The following is a 16,976-nucleotide window of genomic DNA, read 5'->3' on the forward strand; positions in this document are numbered from 1 at the left end:
TCTGTCATGCAAACAAGCGTGCTAAACGTGCGTTGGGTGAGGAACTGTGGTTAAGAAGTGCGCCAACTAATACATTTTTTAAAGGATCCAGTTTACGTTTGCCTGCAACACCATTGTGATATTGAATGCTTCTGTAGGAGAGGTCATATACAATAGTGGTTAATAATGATACATTGTCAATAGACCAAAGTTGTAGGAGCCGAGGCGAGCTAGTCTTATGAGGGAATTCGTTCGCGTGGTTTATCCTCCTGACGAAGCGGCACTTTTTTGACGTTAAAGTCTACATAGATTTATTCACGAATGGAAAGCAACCATTGATTAATATGATTATGACGACCAGTAGCACTGTCGCCGAAGTCCTATTACCACATTATGGAAGTTAATACAGAGATCCCGTGCAAATGTACACATGCGTAAAAATTAAAAAAAAAGCTCCGACACTCAGGTCAACCCTAGTATAAAGACAGTCTGTCTCTTTGCCTCTATACAGGTAAAAGATTACGTGTGTAATAGCACAACAGGCGCGGAAGAAAGCCCGAAGCCGAACCAGCTCCGTTGCTATTGCGTTGCACGTATCACAGTACTTGTGATACGTTGACATTGGACCGCACAAACATATCTGCTCAAGTTTCGATCAACTTGTACCGCGCTGCGATATTCGGCCTGTTCAATCACGCTCAGGCAAGGCTGGCTAGCGCGTATAGTGATTCTGCCGACAAACCAGAATCCAGCAGTGACAGCGAAGGCTCACACACACCAGTCGAGCACGACACCCTGAAGCGCTCCGACTATATCAGTGAAATCTCACGAGAGGGCCTAAAGCCGCCTACCGACAGCGCTTGGACGTCCGGCATCCTGCCCCATCATATAAGCATGCCCAGATGTCATACCCTCGTCCTATGTTAACAGTGACAACTCCATTACTTTTACACGATGAGAACTAAGATATGCATTCGCTTCTCGTAACGGTGGACGACAACCCCGAGGGATACCCGGTGGGTCCGTAGCCATCCTTTCTTGTTAAGCGTACCCCCTGATCAAAGGCGACCTGTCAATAGGCATATGAGTGATCAATTCACAAGCCTATTTATAACGGCTTATTTAAGCATCTCAGTAAGAAAGGAACATGAGCTAGTGAAATAATCATTTATAGAATACGTCGAAAGGAGTACGTGAAGAGAGGTATGTTCAGTACTTACAGGCAAGTCGACAAAATATATAATTTTCACGTGCTCCAGTAAAATATTTGTTAAAATCTGCAGTCTTTCAAGCTGTTATAAGATAAGAATGTGTTGCAAGAAATGACGGCAAAAATTAACCGTCGAGAAGACTCTCCGTAACAAGCAAGCGCAGGAGGCGAACCATTTTGCCGTTCACCAAAATAAAGAGAAGTCTGATATAGGTAAGAAAAATATTTTGCCACGTTCTGTGATGGAACTTTAAACAACGCAAACCACAAATGTACATAGTATAAGTTGATAACTTTGTTCATTTGAATTTCTGTTACACGATATAAATTCAATAATTATTTTGACATAGTTTAAACAGGTAAGAGTGCTCAATGTTTACACGAATCTGTTGTGTATTCTTTGTTATATAGATATTTTAAAAACGTTTATCATCGAAAATGTTGGTCTTGATGCTTGGCTTCACTGTGGGGCTCAATGAGAATATTTCTTTCGAAAACGAGCTGGTGAAAGCGAAAAGGGATTGTGCAATTTACCTTCTTTACATAAAATATTATCACACGGTCCAGTACAACCAGGTGCAAAGTGACAGGCCTTGCGTTTCATTTCTTCTAACATCGCGGACGGTACGGTCTGTATTTGAGAATGCCAACGCGGTGCGATTTGATGATGGTCGTGGTTTTCCAGTCGTTATCGCGACGGAGTTCACGAACGACATAAGGACATTTTGAGTAGATTTTTTTGTCACCACCGGGTACTGGTACCGGAATTGTTAAAGTATGCTCTCCGCCGAAGTTGTAAAGATGTTCGAAGAAATCAACCCATTCATGTAGCAAAAGCTTGAAATATGACACTAGCAAATGAGGTCATAACGGTACATGTATCCAGCGGCATCAAAAGATATGCTCAAGATTCTATCTGCTTCTAATAGATAGATATCCTTATTTAGTAGAAATTTGCTGCAATCATAGGCATGATCTAAAAACATTTATCATTTTTTCATGATCGACCTCGGGGAAAACAGATTTCTATTCAAATATTAAGGAGAGCTTATACATAAAAGGATAAAACGCCTTTTAGTTGCTTGATACTCATCGGCCGAACTTTACCTGTTGTCAGTATTTATGTTTACTTCTCGAAGATATGATAAATTTCAAATCGCTCACAGGCGTGTCAGTGCTACGACCCGCATCTGACGTGTCACAAGTCAGTGAGCTGTATCTCGTTGGAACACGTCGACAGTTGAAAAAATGATAACCGACCATTGCTGAGAACGAAGACCTCGGAGCTGCCAATTCAATTTGAGCAAAGTAAATTAGTACTTCCGCCAATGTCAACGCTACGCGATAGAAGGACCTGTTCTTCAAATGCGAAAAATGTAACTCCAGTTTCATTCCAGGGAAGATAAAGTTGCCCGACATATAGCTCCTCGAGGAATTGGACCATTTATACAGAAGGGACAGAACCGGTTGTTCATTTTGAAAAAACGACTGCCACTACGATATGCTTGTGTCGACGACTTCATTTGGAGAGAGTGGGGTGTTCCGTGTTGTCGAAGGCACGTACAGTTCTTCGCTAATTATAAAAAGTCCAGTGTACCATAGCGTAGGTCCCCTAACGTAACCTTGTCACGAGCCGTGCCAATTTCTGCAGGTTTACTTCATAAAGCTTCAGAACATCGTTTAAGCCCTTGAAAATACTCAGACGGATCAATCGCTACTTTCTCCGTATGACGATAGGTAAAAGGCCCCTGCAGACGTTCGAGACGCTCGTATCATCATTGGGCCGGACAGGCGGCCAGTGAGGACCATGAAAGGACATGTAATACCCAATCAGCTAACACAGTTGGACTATGTAAACCGGCGCGGCCTCCCGTGTCACATTGCCCCACAGAAATTTAGTAGACATGGTTGCCTTGAAGGTTCAATCGGAGGCTTTTTTCTGTATTCAGGCCAACCAACAGACACTATGAATTACTAAATGTCGGGACCTCACCGACGCAGTAGATATTGAAAATGTTTTTTATATTTTATGTCTGGTATTTGAACCGTTAACTGTAACCTCAGGCTGGCTTTCGGCATGAAATGAAGTATGTCTACGTCCGGAGTAGAACCTAGACCACCACGTGTCTTTAAGTTTAACAGGCTCAGTGTATTGACTGATTTGGAACATGAAATGCGTTGCTATAGCAGGTCGCAAAGCTACGTAAAAAAAGGGTCCACAGGCGCTAGAAGGAATTGCCATTTTTATTCGCCGACAAACTTAAAATACGGTATCGGTTTATGTGCTCCGGACCCACGTGGACAGGCAAACAGGTAAAGTTTTTCCCTGACTGATTCTTGGTCAAGAGTGCCTCATTTTCATTTGGGGCCCTTTGAACGCGACTGTATAAAATCACGAGGTATTGATAAGTAAAAACAGAAAATTGTTCGCCAAAATCAGCACGAGATGACTGGGAGAGCGCTGTGTCTTATCATGACTTCCCCTTAGTTGGCGAAATTATGAGGTAAGTTTGCCCGCATATCGAAGCTCACGTAGAAGTAGACTTAGCTATGTTCAAATAAAAAAGGCAACATCGTTTACTTTCAAGATAGAACATTTGTACTCCGCCAAATGGGCTGATAGAATGGTTTTTGATTATGACAATTAATACAATTCGATCTTCTGAATTGATTTCTATACTTTAACGTTTCCCCGCGTCCTGTGCCATAAGGAAGCCAGACGATCAAACATTAAAAGATGCATGACATCAAGTCGAAAATAAGTGAAAAAGAAACGTTTTATACAAAATTTTCATTCTTCCTACCTTGATTCTTGGTAACTGTAATATTTATTCATCTTGAATTACTAAAGCCTTGAAGTAAAACTTCTGGGTAATGTTAATAGATTTGAATTGCCGTCTTTAACCAACAGGTGTCATTCACACGATTACATATTTGGTTCGCGTTGTCGTCCATAATTTTTCTTTTAAATAAAACGAAGCTTCTAGATCACGCATTTATTCAGGGTCGAACTTTCTAAATCTATCAAAGTAATCCCCAGCACTGGTCTTACAAAACATGCTGTCACGTAGCAGTTTCTGAGAAAAGCTCCCGTTTGATCGTAGTCGACCTTTCCGAAATACATATAGGCCAATTACAATTTAACATGTAAGACGACAAATTATTCCTTTTCTTATTTCATTAATCAGCTCCTTGATAGCAGCCACTCGTGTTTGAAAAACAGGACGCGAGGATTTTTCACATACAGTTTGCTTAATATAATCCGTTAAGACAAAGTAGGTCTTCGCATTACCCAGAAACTTAGCTGATACACTGCCTGTAACATAAATATGATAATAAACCTATGGGAATTGCCGTTGGAAAACAGTTAATGATTTTAGTTCAGAGCCATTTTTACACTTGCAGCCTATTACTTACACTCTGAATGGTCGAAGTGTACTTTGAAAGTGGACGCAGGGCACGTAATTCGACATAGCTAGCTCTTTCGATAGCATACAAAACAAAAATTTGTTTGAAAATGATTTCTGATTTACCTTTTAGGTTGGTTCGGAAAATGGAGGAATAGGATTACTGTTATAACAGAGCTAAAATGTTATAGGTAACTACGACGTTATTATTGCAAATGTTGCCGCATTGCTATATCCCTGCAATCCTGGGACATGTAATTCATGGAAGACGAAATGATGAACTCTAAATTGCCGAAGTAGCAAAAGGCGTTGCTTATACCTGTGCACTTTAGCCTCGAGTTTAAAAAGGGGCATTTTGTCTCAAAGCTACACTTCTTCGTTGAGTCTTGCTAGCAGCATCGACAAGCTTTCGGAATATCATATAAAATCGCTAACAAATGTGGCGGAGTACCACGCAGCTCAGTTTAAAAACGGTTTAAACGTCCGGTTTAGTGGTACTTGCTCAATTCGCACAATAATAAGTTGTCACAAATCGAGCTTTATAAGTATTATACCCATATTGAGCAACGACATCTGTCAATTCAAACGTCAATTCTACATCTCATTTCATGCTGTAATGCATGTTAGACACATCTCAGATTAGAGTTTTGGTCCTTAATAATATGGAAAAAATACTCCATCAAAATGCAATTGACGTTAGAAGCTTGAGAGCGTGCTTAGCAAGTTTCCAAGATAATCTATTGTTCCTGACAACGATTTTTAACGTGAACCGTTCTAATAATTCGGGATCTGTTATGCAGTTCAGCGCCAGTTTATTCTTATCCGAGCAGAAAAAAGAGGAAGTTAATTCTAGTACGATACCAAGGTTGCAGCATTTCGCGCAAGTTAACTCTTGAGGAAATTAGATATAGGGATAGCGATCAATCTGAGAATGGAAGAATAGGTGGATTAATAGAAATAAACATCCTAGAAATAATAAATGGAATGATAGAAAAACTACAACAAGACTTAAAACAGTGCAATAGGTAACAAATGAACCTACATGCTGCACTAAAAGCAGCGGTAGCTCTACTGCTTTATTTCAAGGCGCCGAACAAAAGATGCCGTATAAAAAATATGCAAGACAAAAAGGCGGTGGAGAAGCAACACAAAGTAAAAAAAAGTCTATATGAGGACAAGGGACAAAAATGCAGAAAAAGATCAACAAATCAGATTCATTTTTATTAGTAGATTATTGTGTTGTATTTGTAGTACAATATATCACAGCTTTGCTAGGTCAAAGTCGACTGCATACCTATAAGCTCTGTTAAAATTAAGTAGTAGAGGGCTCTCACTCTCTAATGGTCTATTTAGATGATCTGAAAAACCCAAGTTCGATGCTGACCTTCCTGCGAACCAGGTTATTGAGATACGAGTCAAAGTGCTTTAACACTGCCCAGATGAAGATTCTGTACGAGATCTTGGAACACGCCTTCAACAAAGGCTACGTATCGAGGGCTGCGCTCAGTAGCTCCCAATTTGTCAATCAACAGCTTCCAAAGATTTGGTGATCTTCCGCATCCTTGAGAACAATGGCATCGATCAAATCTGTCGCGTATACTGCGCTAAGCGCTGCGTAATCCATTTTGGTATGAGCGCTCCGTCGCTAGATGCGCTAATTGAACACGATTAGAACTTTATTTATAAACCTGTGATACAAGCTGGATTTACAGTATATGAGAACAATGTCTAACTATACAAAAGAGGTGTGACTGAAGACATACGAAAACTATTTTCAAGCGTTGTTCCACCATTTCTTAAAATTTGATCCGTTAGACTTGACGTTACAAGTACTGGAGTGTTGGCAAAGGCTACAAGGAAGCAGGGATGCTGAGTAAACATGTGTTCGGATTTACGTGGTGGTGAAGAGTCAAAAAAACGCCGATTGTTTGACATGTTAGTGAGACTTTTGCGGGGTATGAGCATGAGGCTGTCGAAGATTCCTCACAAATAGGTGGTTGGATACTTGTTGCATTGTAAATGTAAAATTTTAGGTGTAAAATCGGAAATACGAAGGTAACTAAAAATTTAGAGCATACAAAAACCGCTGCTGCTAAAGCTATGTGAGTTCAGCGGCACAAGTTCTTTGGTCACTTCAAATTCCACTGCAGGCCCCTTAGAGGACTTGGGGTCTTCCTCTTGTTTTTTAAGCTACAAACGTCGAACAGGTTTTATGGTAGTCATAGTGAAAGCAACAGAAAAAAATCTGTAATTCAACAGGTGAATAAGTTGTTCGTGGCTTCCAATAGCCACCGAGAATATATCGATTGGAATCATACACAACTTAGTATATAAAAATGTCCTATTAGCAGATCTTTCTTGAGACTTTAGGGAAAAGGTGTACGCTAACTGTTTATTACAGCTCTTTTTGGGCGTGCACATCCTATACGGATATGATTTGGCAAACTAAAGCTGTTGAAGTTGCATACGTTAACAATTGGCAAGGTAGACCTCTTGTGATGTGTTATATATCGTTTCTTAAGCTCACATGACAACGGCATTACACTTGTTAAATTTACAGCCAAAAGGACTTACTTATTATTCCTATAGTAGAAATCATTCATACCTTCGTCGTAACATGTTCAGCCTGGTCTTTTCCGTCCCGGCGATTGCGGGCCATATCTTGGCAAACCAGATCAACCTGGAACACACATTATGAAAAATAAATAGGTTGTTTGCATAAACACTAAGTACGTTTATTATTTCCAGACAGATAGCAATTTGCCACAGCAATTATCATTACTAAATCATTGCAAGACTGTTACATGAATTAGAATACTTATAAATCTATGGTTCAATATCAATCAAACAAATGTTTCGAGTTTGATGTCCGATACTGGCGTAAGGCATTGCTTTAAAAAACTAGTCCTCATGACATGAAATATGTGGCCTTCCCGCAGTTGATTAGCTAATATTAAAACTGGGCACGCTTTTCTAGGCTACGTTAGTCTCCAATAGGCATCAACGATAGGTCAACTCAGAAAATGTGTCTATCTCTTAATGTAGATTGAAAAATGTCTCGCTTTTCTAAGCTCAAATACAATATAGTGTAGTACATTCAGTTCTGTTTTTTTCCCCATCTATAGTGTTCGACAATTTTAACGTGTCCGTAAATAGCCGTGCTTGATGGCCTTTGAAGTTTTCCCAGTAAAAGGGTAGCGATACTATTTACGACGACTATATTATCCGCAACCAAAAGCTTAACGTAAGCTAAAGAGGATGGTTCCATACTTCCATGATTAAGTAAAGTTCTATATAGCAAGGCGACGTACCACGGTCGTACTAATAAGGATAGTTTTATACTGTAAGCGGACATGCACTTCTCCTCCAAGCAGTTGAACTCAACATTCATAGTTCTCCGCACACAAAACAAACTTATATGCGCGTATTAACCACTTCGTCACCCCACGAAACTACAAAACTGACCAAAAAATTGTATTGTGTTAGCCAAAGCATGGCAAAAGGAAGATCGACAAATTCAATACTTTGAACTACCGCATCTACTTGTCGTGAAAGTCTTGCTGTTCCATCTTGGTAAAAATTTGCGAATAAGCCTTTTTTTATTCTGATTTTCAGGTAGATTCGCTAACCTGACTACAGATCATGAAACCCTAGAGCAAAAAACGGACACGTTCATGACAGCTCGTTGCTTATTTTTTTCACCTTGATGCGGATAGGGTAGTGGTTGGAACAACTTAACCAGTCCTCGAATTAATAGATTATATACTGAATTTATTAAGCAACGCGCAAGCTGTCTGATTCAAATTGCTTTAACCTCTTACCAATTCATTATCATTGTGTTAATTAGCACATTTCAGACTATCACTGAGTAATGTCTCAGTAGATATAGATCTAATTGACAAAAAGGTCTCAGTTAGCCTGTGGATATCTACAGGTCACTTGTTCGTACTATGTGTCAGACATGACTATAATAGAAATTACCAAATAATCCTTCAAAAACTGGTAAAATCGTTTGTGATCGGATCTGGTAACTAACGGCCTCGTTCTAACACGGCTTCCGTCTGCACACTAATAGCCGCAATACCATACAATTACTAAAACCATCATTTATTAGCGCAGGGCGTCATTTATGCTAAGGATATACTTCCATATAACTGTGCTTTTCTTTGCACTCGGCACCAAGCAAACTTTACTATTTTATTTATTAATAGGCAAACTTTCCTTCGAGTAATCCTATTATAAATCGTATGCTTAAGTTTTCAATTCATCGCATACTGTTTCAATAGAATACTAGCTTGATTAACGCTATAGTGTATACTTTAGGTATTATTTGCACGTCATGATTTCAAAACAGGTGAACACCAACGGTAGTTTACCGCACCCGTGTTTTCGTTCTATTTGTTCAGATAATACATGGGTCGTTTCAGATCCAACCACCACGTGATATATTCGTATCATACATTGACCTTTGGACTTCTTTCCTCTTTACCTCCATTGAAGCAGATAGTAACAATAATGGAGTGATTGAATTGCAGATTTCTCCAAAATTATTAAAACACACTCCCTTATGTTAAACAAATGCTCACGCATTGACATGGCGTATGATCGCAAACGTTCAGCCTGCAAGAACGCATTTTCAAATATGATTAAAAGAGGCTTCCAGATGCCATAAATTATTAACAAAGTGGCGCAAGTAGTGTTATAAAACTATGCTAGAAAATATTAGGTCGTATCCTTGACTTCTGTTAGAAAAAGACGTCGAAACTTTAAAAACACACGTATTGAACATTTGAATAACAAATTGCATAATCTGCATTGTAGGAAAAAAAAATATCTTTTACCTAACTTAAATCAGGTCTAGGAGAGACATTTCACTATATACAAATTTACTTAGCCAGAGAGTAGGTGAAGGGCCTGATCTAATAGTTGCGTCTTTAAAAAGCAAAACCGAGGACAACTTCTGTTAACCCAAAGATGATTCGTTTCGACGACTTCAAAAACTTGAAACGTTAGCAGGACACTAATTCATATGAACGAAAACTTAACAAGCTATCCTGTGCAAGTGTATCACCTCTCCATATTAAATTAGCTCAAGCAGCAGATATGGTTTTCCTTCTTTCAAACTAATGTTAATAAGGAGGTTAAATTCACCAAAAACCCATGTTTGACAATTACCTTTTATTCATGCTTGGCAGTAAAATTGCTCAGTAGGTCTTGCATAAAATACTCTAATTTGACCAAACACCTATACAAATCAAGTAATTCTGTTTCCCGTATCACTGAAATAAGTTGTGAACATAAAAACCTGAGGCCAACTTAACCACTGCAAGTATTCCAGGAAGAAACTTAAATAAGCTATGACAACTAAATTTATCTAGAAGGTTATTATTAATATGAAGAACGGCCCTAATTTCAACAAAGACCTATTCGTTTTAATTATATTATTTATTCCGGCCAATATTTGAAAAGACTGGCCAGAATAAGTAATATAATTACCATAACATAAGGTGCCCATCTCTTTCACGGTAGTAGTGCAATCCAAACATTGATTAATACAAAGCTCGATGAACACCATTGCATAAAGGAACAGTAACGCTTAGACCGTGTATAATAATAATACCTAATAACCTAGGTTCTACTAACGTATTATAATTATATTCCAATAACAGTACTAATTGTTTACATATATTCTATGAAAGAACAACTCATCATTTATTATTGGCCCGGAAGCACCACAGTTGTCAGCAAGACGACTGTTCATTAGTTCTTATTTTTTATTAACAAATGTATGCCTTTTTTTCTTTATCATCACCTGACGCGTTCTTCTGGCTTTCACAGTTTTATAGTAGTGGTATTACTTTATCTTGCGTACAACAATTTTTCCATACAAAATAAATTGTACAACAAACTTCAATCTATATATCCTGCGCCTGTCGCCGATGACAAAACCGTTCATCTGATATAGTCGAGTCACGACTTACATTTTCGTTTCATTGGTCTTACCACCTATTCCATCCGAGTCTGCACCGACCCGACGTTATATTTCGCATCTACCACGATTATGCATCTTTTATTTCGTAATCTTATAATCATATCAGCCGATGCACGGATTGATCACCCAGCCACTTAATGGCGCCCATATGCACACACAAAGACATTCGAACGGGCCAGAGACAACATGAACACTCAACACCCAAATGTCATCAGCCCCATAACGATCATATGCACATACACACCTTCCCCGTTTAACCTCTTTCACACCCACGTCGTTTTTCTACTACTTTGTTTTTTTTCCACGGAACCTCTAAATCCCTTTTTACGACATCGGAACCACTGCAGAAACTACTATTCAGATATTGCTCAGTGTTACCGGTCATTTACATTTTTCTGAAAGGAAATTACCTGGTTCTTTCGTTTTTCTTTAAAAGTACGCTCTACGGCCATCTCCCTCCTTATTGACACCTCATTCTTCTGCACTTATCGACATCACATGCTCCCAGTGTATCACCAGTTCTGTACCTGCGCGCACAAGTTCTTCCTTAGCGCTGGTACATCCTTCACAAATAAAAATGTGTCTAGGACAAACAGGTATGAGTGACATTACTAGAACCTTACAGGTTCTGTAATAGCCAGAAGATTAGATAGCCGCTAGTTAACTGCATCTATCATATCCCTGACTAGTGCATGCTACACACGTAGGATTTAACCCTCCTGAATGGCATGTTTGGCTGGCAGATAGCAACGGTATTAAAGACACATCTATGCCTAATCCACCCGCACGTGCAGGTCGAGCCTGAATAATGTGTTATGATTTTTAGTCATTACGTTATCCTTAGTCAATCACAAACTTTATCTGCCTACGGACCCATTAATAACATCATCGCATAATAATTGCCTATTTTTGTGTGTATGCAGCATATATATATATATACTGCTCTCTATTTAGTATCTTCATTTTCTCTTCGTTTAAAGAGGGGGAAGGGGTATGCGCTTAGGGGTCGAAAAACAAGACAGGAGGGTACAAGGAAGATTGAAGTGTCGTGTTGATCGCGACAGGGCTCCGTGACTGATACTATCCCGATGCCTGCTGGGCAACTATATCCAGATGTGTTCTGATACGTTCCGGTGTAGATCATACTCTACGGTCGTCTTCGTCGTTGCTATGGCTTACTGATTTCCCTCAAACTATTTTTTTTAATAATCCTACATAAAGTCGTCATATTCGCATATATCATCACCACCCGTGTACGCGTCAAGTTCGCCCCGTTCCATCTTCAGTGAAGCTCCCTTCTTCTTCTTGCCTTTAGTTCCCTAAATAATTCCAAGTTAGCAAAAATATTTAATAGGAGATTTCATAGTAAACATAGAGATAATTAGCTTTCTTTCCGTTTAAACTACTAATGGGTCTTACCCGCTGGAGTACTTACTTTGCAAACTTTCTAAGATAAGATACGCGGTCAGATTTTCGAGACAAAGTGTGTGTACGTAAAAATCGAAAAATTGAAGCGTGCGTGCGCATGAAACGTAATTTTTATCTTGTCTGTTCTTTTGTTTTTATTCAACTTAGTCCTACTTACACTGAAGCTCTTCATATTCACGTCGTTTTTCTGTTTCTTATATATACGACCTATACAACTAAATTAAACCATTCTCTAGGTTTATCAATCAACCGGAATACATATGACGATTACAATCAAAGATTCCTTCAAAACTATACGCTCACTTTTGGTTTATCAAAAAGTATAACTGCTTTTCTACAATACGTGGTTATAACGTCTGTTAAATTTCAGCTTTTTCCTCAAGTAAAAATTCCATGCCTATCTTCCTTATAGTGATCTCGTTTTGGAATGTGATAATTACCTTAGCCATTTTTATTTTTTCATTTGCCAGAGTGTTGAGACTCGAGCTGAGCTTCTTAATGTCGTCCGCTTCAAGGTTAGCAGTGAGGTCCCTCAAAAGATCGTCCAAGAAGGGTATGTAAAGAGGGCTCTTCTCGTTCGGAGTCAGTTTGGCGACAAGCAATTTTCGCAAATTTTCATAGTCTTCCCGCTCCACTGGAGTGATACTGTCGATCGTACCTTGCGTGCTTATACCGAACGTCTCCATAGCCGCACGTAAGTCCGCTTCCTCTTGTAGCTTCTGACGACGCAGCTTTTCCGCGTTTTGTTCCTCGGGACCGGCATTTTTTTCCTCTTCGGCCTTCTACAGAAAAGGAAAAGATGAAACGATTGTCAACGAGCGACGCGGCGAACATCTTACATCAGAAAATCTGGTAAAAGATCATTCACAGATCATTGTATAACGCTACAGAAGCATTAGGCGCTACACATAATGAAGAGAGGTGGCATCCCACAACATTACAGGTGCAACTTGCGCTCCTTCTCTATGAAACCTAAACGAAGAAAACTATGATAACTCTATAATAAATTCAAATTGTGGATTATCGTTATGTATATATGTATATATATATATATATATATATATATATATATATATATATAACCTAAATAAAAACGTCAACGAACTTGTTGCTAAAAATCATGGCGATCATTTTTATTCAAGACGAACGAGTTTCTATCAACCGATATCGTATGTTTAATCTATGACTTTTTTTAGGTCATAGGTTAAGCATACGCTACATACAAAAATATCCAGGCCAAACGTCTCAAGAACGCGAAAAAAATGCAAAATTCTCAGAACGGTCGAACTCAAAAAGGCACGTAAAGTCTCAAAAAACTAACCCTTGGAGCTTATCTCGATAACCCAATTGAATATAAATATTGTCCGCTATTAAAAAATCCGAGTCATTTTGATTAGTTTTCAAATTCTTTGTCTTTCAGGGAATCTTTCGGCTTGCCTTATAAAAACCTTCCTAAAAAACTGGCACTATGGTAGGCCATATATTTCAAACAAAAAAGGAGGCTTTAATCTTACTGAGGAGTTTGTCTAGTGAGAATGTACTGGATAATAGCCCATTTCCAGTTAAATTGAGAGAAGGATGCGTTCTTTTTCTGCATAAAGTTTACTGCTTTGTTCCCAAAAAACATGATGTGCTGTAATGCAAAGAACGGCGGATGAACTTATAACAAACATAACTATAAACAAATAACCTGCCGAAGATTGTGCAAATGTAAGTACCGTGTATATACATATATAAATAAAAATGAAATTCACTCGCCGTTCTTACATTACAGCACAGCCTGTTTGCCGAGATTTTGCCTAGTGATTTTTTTGATATTCTTGCATGTACCGTAATACCTCATTCTCGCCCTGAACAATTGTAATCCTAATTTTTAGCAGTTTTCATGCTTTTGTGCTGACGTATATCGTTTGCTCTTTATCAACGACTTCGCAATACCATCTACAGCCGGCAAAGCTCCATTAATTTTATTTTTCTAACTGTAGGGTCCTCTGACGTACGGTCCAACTAGTTATGGCTCCATAGACATCAACCAGAACAAAACAATCAAGATAAAATGACGGAAAAACAAAAATTCGACAAAATGCTACTAACTCTTCTACGCCGTTCCTCGGCTTCACGTCGCTGTTTCTCCTCCTTCTCGGCTACAATCTGTTGGAAAGTCTTTCGTTTTCTGGGCTGAGGTGCTGGAACGCCAATCTGCAACTTTTCCACCTCCTCGTCCTCGTCATCCCAGTTGTCTTTAACCTGTAGAGCGTAACCGATTGTTCAGAATAAAGATCGTAAGAAATTGCTCTCATACTAATGGTACAAAGCAAGACGCGTGGAACTTATTGAGCATTGTTACTTCAAATAAGAACATTATCCCCTATTGTAATTCTTCATAAATGTCTGTACACGAATGCTATTTATGTACAAAAGTCGGTACATTTTGCTTTGGAATGTCATTGTTCAATATCATATACAGGCATCTATTATAAAAGATATTGTGAAAAAAATTCTATATTCTGCAAATGTAGCAATATATTCATTTGGTTTTTTCAATGTGCAATTGTCTTTTCATTGACTGATACTGTTAACACTATTGGTATTGTCGGCAGCTGCACATAAAATTGTGAGTGAGAAACCGTAATATCAATTATGTTTGCAGGCATGCAACAATACCCGCCATAGACGTAATAGGATCTCGACATGATATAAGAAATGTATCACATTACTACAGATCGAAAATGCGGTTCTTCACAAATCTACGATATCATTGTGTCTGCCAGTATTGATAAAACATCAGGATCATTATAAGCAAAACATGACTACTAGGTGCAAAATTTACCAGAGGAAAGACCAAACAATCAGCTCTTGTGATAGTCATCTTCAGGGATTGAATTACATTCACCAACGATAGACGAGATCTGGAGACTTGTTTACCGAAAGCCAACCACATTTTTTAATACATGCACTATACCCTCTACTCGAAGTCTTATACACGCCTGACAGAGCCACGCTGCAATGGCTGTGATTTCAGAAATGATTTATTTGAAATTGCAGCCAGCTCGAAATATATGACTATTATTGAATGAACGCTGATATTCCCTGACTACTTACGTCATCCTCGTCCTCGCCTTCCCAGCGATCCATCAGAACTGGTGGCTTGAAATCTTTACTGTCTGAAAATTAGAAAATAAATAAAGACGTCAACAAAGCCGTCAGTGCGTTCGCCACTGCATTCAATTATTGGTCTATTCAATATGATCGCCGATACGTAAAATCACAATATCTAGAACTATTGGTGAAACTCGCCAACAGATACATCGAAGTTTCTCCACAACGGATACATCTAACTTGCATTATTTTCATGATATCTCGCGATCAATGAGTACAGGTCGGTCAATGACCAAAGCAAATTTTGGGTTGAGCTGGCTTTTACAGGTGATCTGACCCATAACGTGCCTAGAACAGGAAGGCGTTGCTGTGCAATTGCCCAATAAGGTAATAATCACAACCATTGAAAAAGATCGCTTGTGACGATAAAAGCTGGCAGGACATGCGCCTCACGTTCGTCGAATTTACGTTACAAAGTAATTATCATAATGATGTTTCAAGACTTAAAATGGTGCCATTCTTTGATTAGCCATCTCTTCTTTCACTATTCCATCAGATACTCGATGACTCATTACTGAAGGACCAACATAGCGCTTCTTATTTTCCCATATTAGATCGAGCCTTCGAGCTCCGAACCAGACTTTTTTTATCGGCACTGTACACTGATAATTCATGTTATTTTTACCAGCATACCTTATCATACCATATGGCAGGTCCACATCATTCCAATATGGTTAAATTATTTAGGAATATTCCATTGCTCTTCGTTTTCATTATTATCTACATTTATTATCAAAAGGCTAAACATACATTTGACGGTGGTCACACAAACATACAATTTGTACAAGTAACACTTGGGAATGCGTCTACACGCTTCAGTCTTGAACGATACCTCGGTTGCACGACATTCAACGAAACTTCAACACGCGGCAGTGTTATACGTGTGGCGTAAAGTGACTTACGGCCACGTCTTTGGTTCCACTGCTGAAACAACAGACATATGGAACTTAACTAGATAGCGGGACAAGTTGGCTTTCACTATATATACATTTCATGATTCTAAATTAAGCCAAAAAGCCTACCGCATATGGCGTACGGTTTGTTTTGTTCGAATCGACAGTAACCGCCAGCCTGAACAACAGATTCCTTGTTCGTACACGAGGTCATTGACGACAAAGCGAGGTCAGATCAGACATGTGCTGCCCGGAACCCATCGTTTTATTTCAGCGAGATAATAAGGCGCTCGCTTACGCTAGCAAGTTCTCGAAGTTACCACCTTTGCAAACATGGCCAGCATATCGTCAGCCAGACAAGACAGCACGGAAATACGCTGACTGTTGATTTCGTTTTTTTCGTATTTCAGTGTGTTAAAATCTAACTAGTTATAATGGGCGAAACCAAAATCAGAGCAAATTCCGCTTCGGAAAAATGTCGCTCGTTTGAGTGACAGAACTTTCAAATTTCGCAAACCATGGTTGATGTTCAGCAACATCAAGGCAGGCCAGAAGGTGAGTGCACGTTCACACGTAGGTTCGCCATTTTCGGCCATATGTTAGATGTTTTGCCGGTTTCCGTTGTAGAGTTTATCACCTATCGTATTACAGTAATCGACGAAATTTTATTAACACCACACTTCGCACCGATATCGCTACTAGATTTTATGAAAGATTGGTAACAAAATTCACACCCCAGTCGTCGCTCATGACTGTGCCGGAATTTCCAGAAAGTGAACGCGGGCAATGTCTCGAAACAGCAGTACCGCCTTTTTCGGTGACAACAATTTCGAAACTTTCAAAAGGCCGCGAATTACCCGTCGAGAGGGATGAAATCAACTCGACGGTTCAGTGCAGCCAGCCGGCAT

At 39.1% G+C, this 16,976-nt stretch overlaps 1 protein-coding gene across 9 annotated transcripts; it reads right to left on the reverse strand.

Moving 5' to 3' along the window:
- Nucleotides 1-10,307: 10,307 nt before the first annotated feature.
- On the reverse strand, nt 10,308-16,970 carry LOC111250990 (eukaryotic translation initiation factor 3 subunit J-like). 9 transcript variants are annotated; one of them, XM_022807085.2, is made up of 6 exons: nt 16,198-16,338; nt 16,008-16,096; nt 15,119-15,180; nt 14,111-14,263; nt 12,457-12,798; nt 10,308-11,907 (listed from the first exon to the last, which is right to left on the reverse strand). In XM_022807085.2, the coding sequence occupies exons 2-6, from the start codon at nt 16,021-16,023 to the stop codon at nt 11,800-11,802; spliced, it is 681 nt and encodes a 226-aa protein (XP_022662820.1). In that variant the 5' UTR covers nt 16,024-16,096; nt 16,198-16,338; the 3' UTR covers nt 10,308-11,799. The 9 variants fall into 9 exon arrangements, with proteins under 9 accessions (XP_022662820.1, XP_022662822.1, XP_022662823.1 ...); XM_022807087.2 differs by having other exon boundaries at nt 16,008-16,099; nt 16,198-16,326; XM_022807088.2 differs by lacking the exons at nt 16,008-16,096; nt 16,198-16,338 and adding an exon at nt 16,803-16,970.
- Between the last annotated feature and the right edge of the window lie 6 nt (nt 16,971-16,976).

The sequence above is a fragment of the Varroa destructor genome, unplaced genomic scaffold (assembly GCF_002443255.2).
Source record: "Varroa destructor unplaced genomic scaffold, Vdes_3.0 BEIS01000005.1, whole genome shotgun sequence".
NCBI classification, from domain to species: domain Eukaryota; kingdom Metazoa; phylum Arthropoda; class Arachnida; order Mesostigmata; family Varroidae; genus Varroa; species Varroa destructor.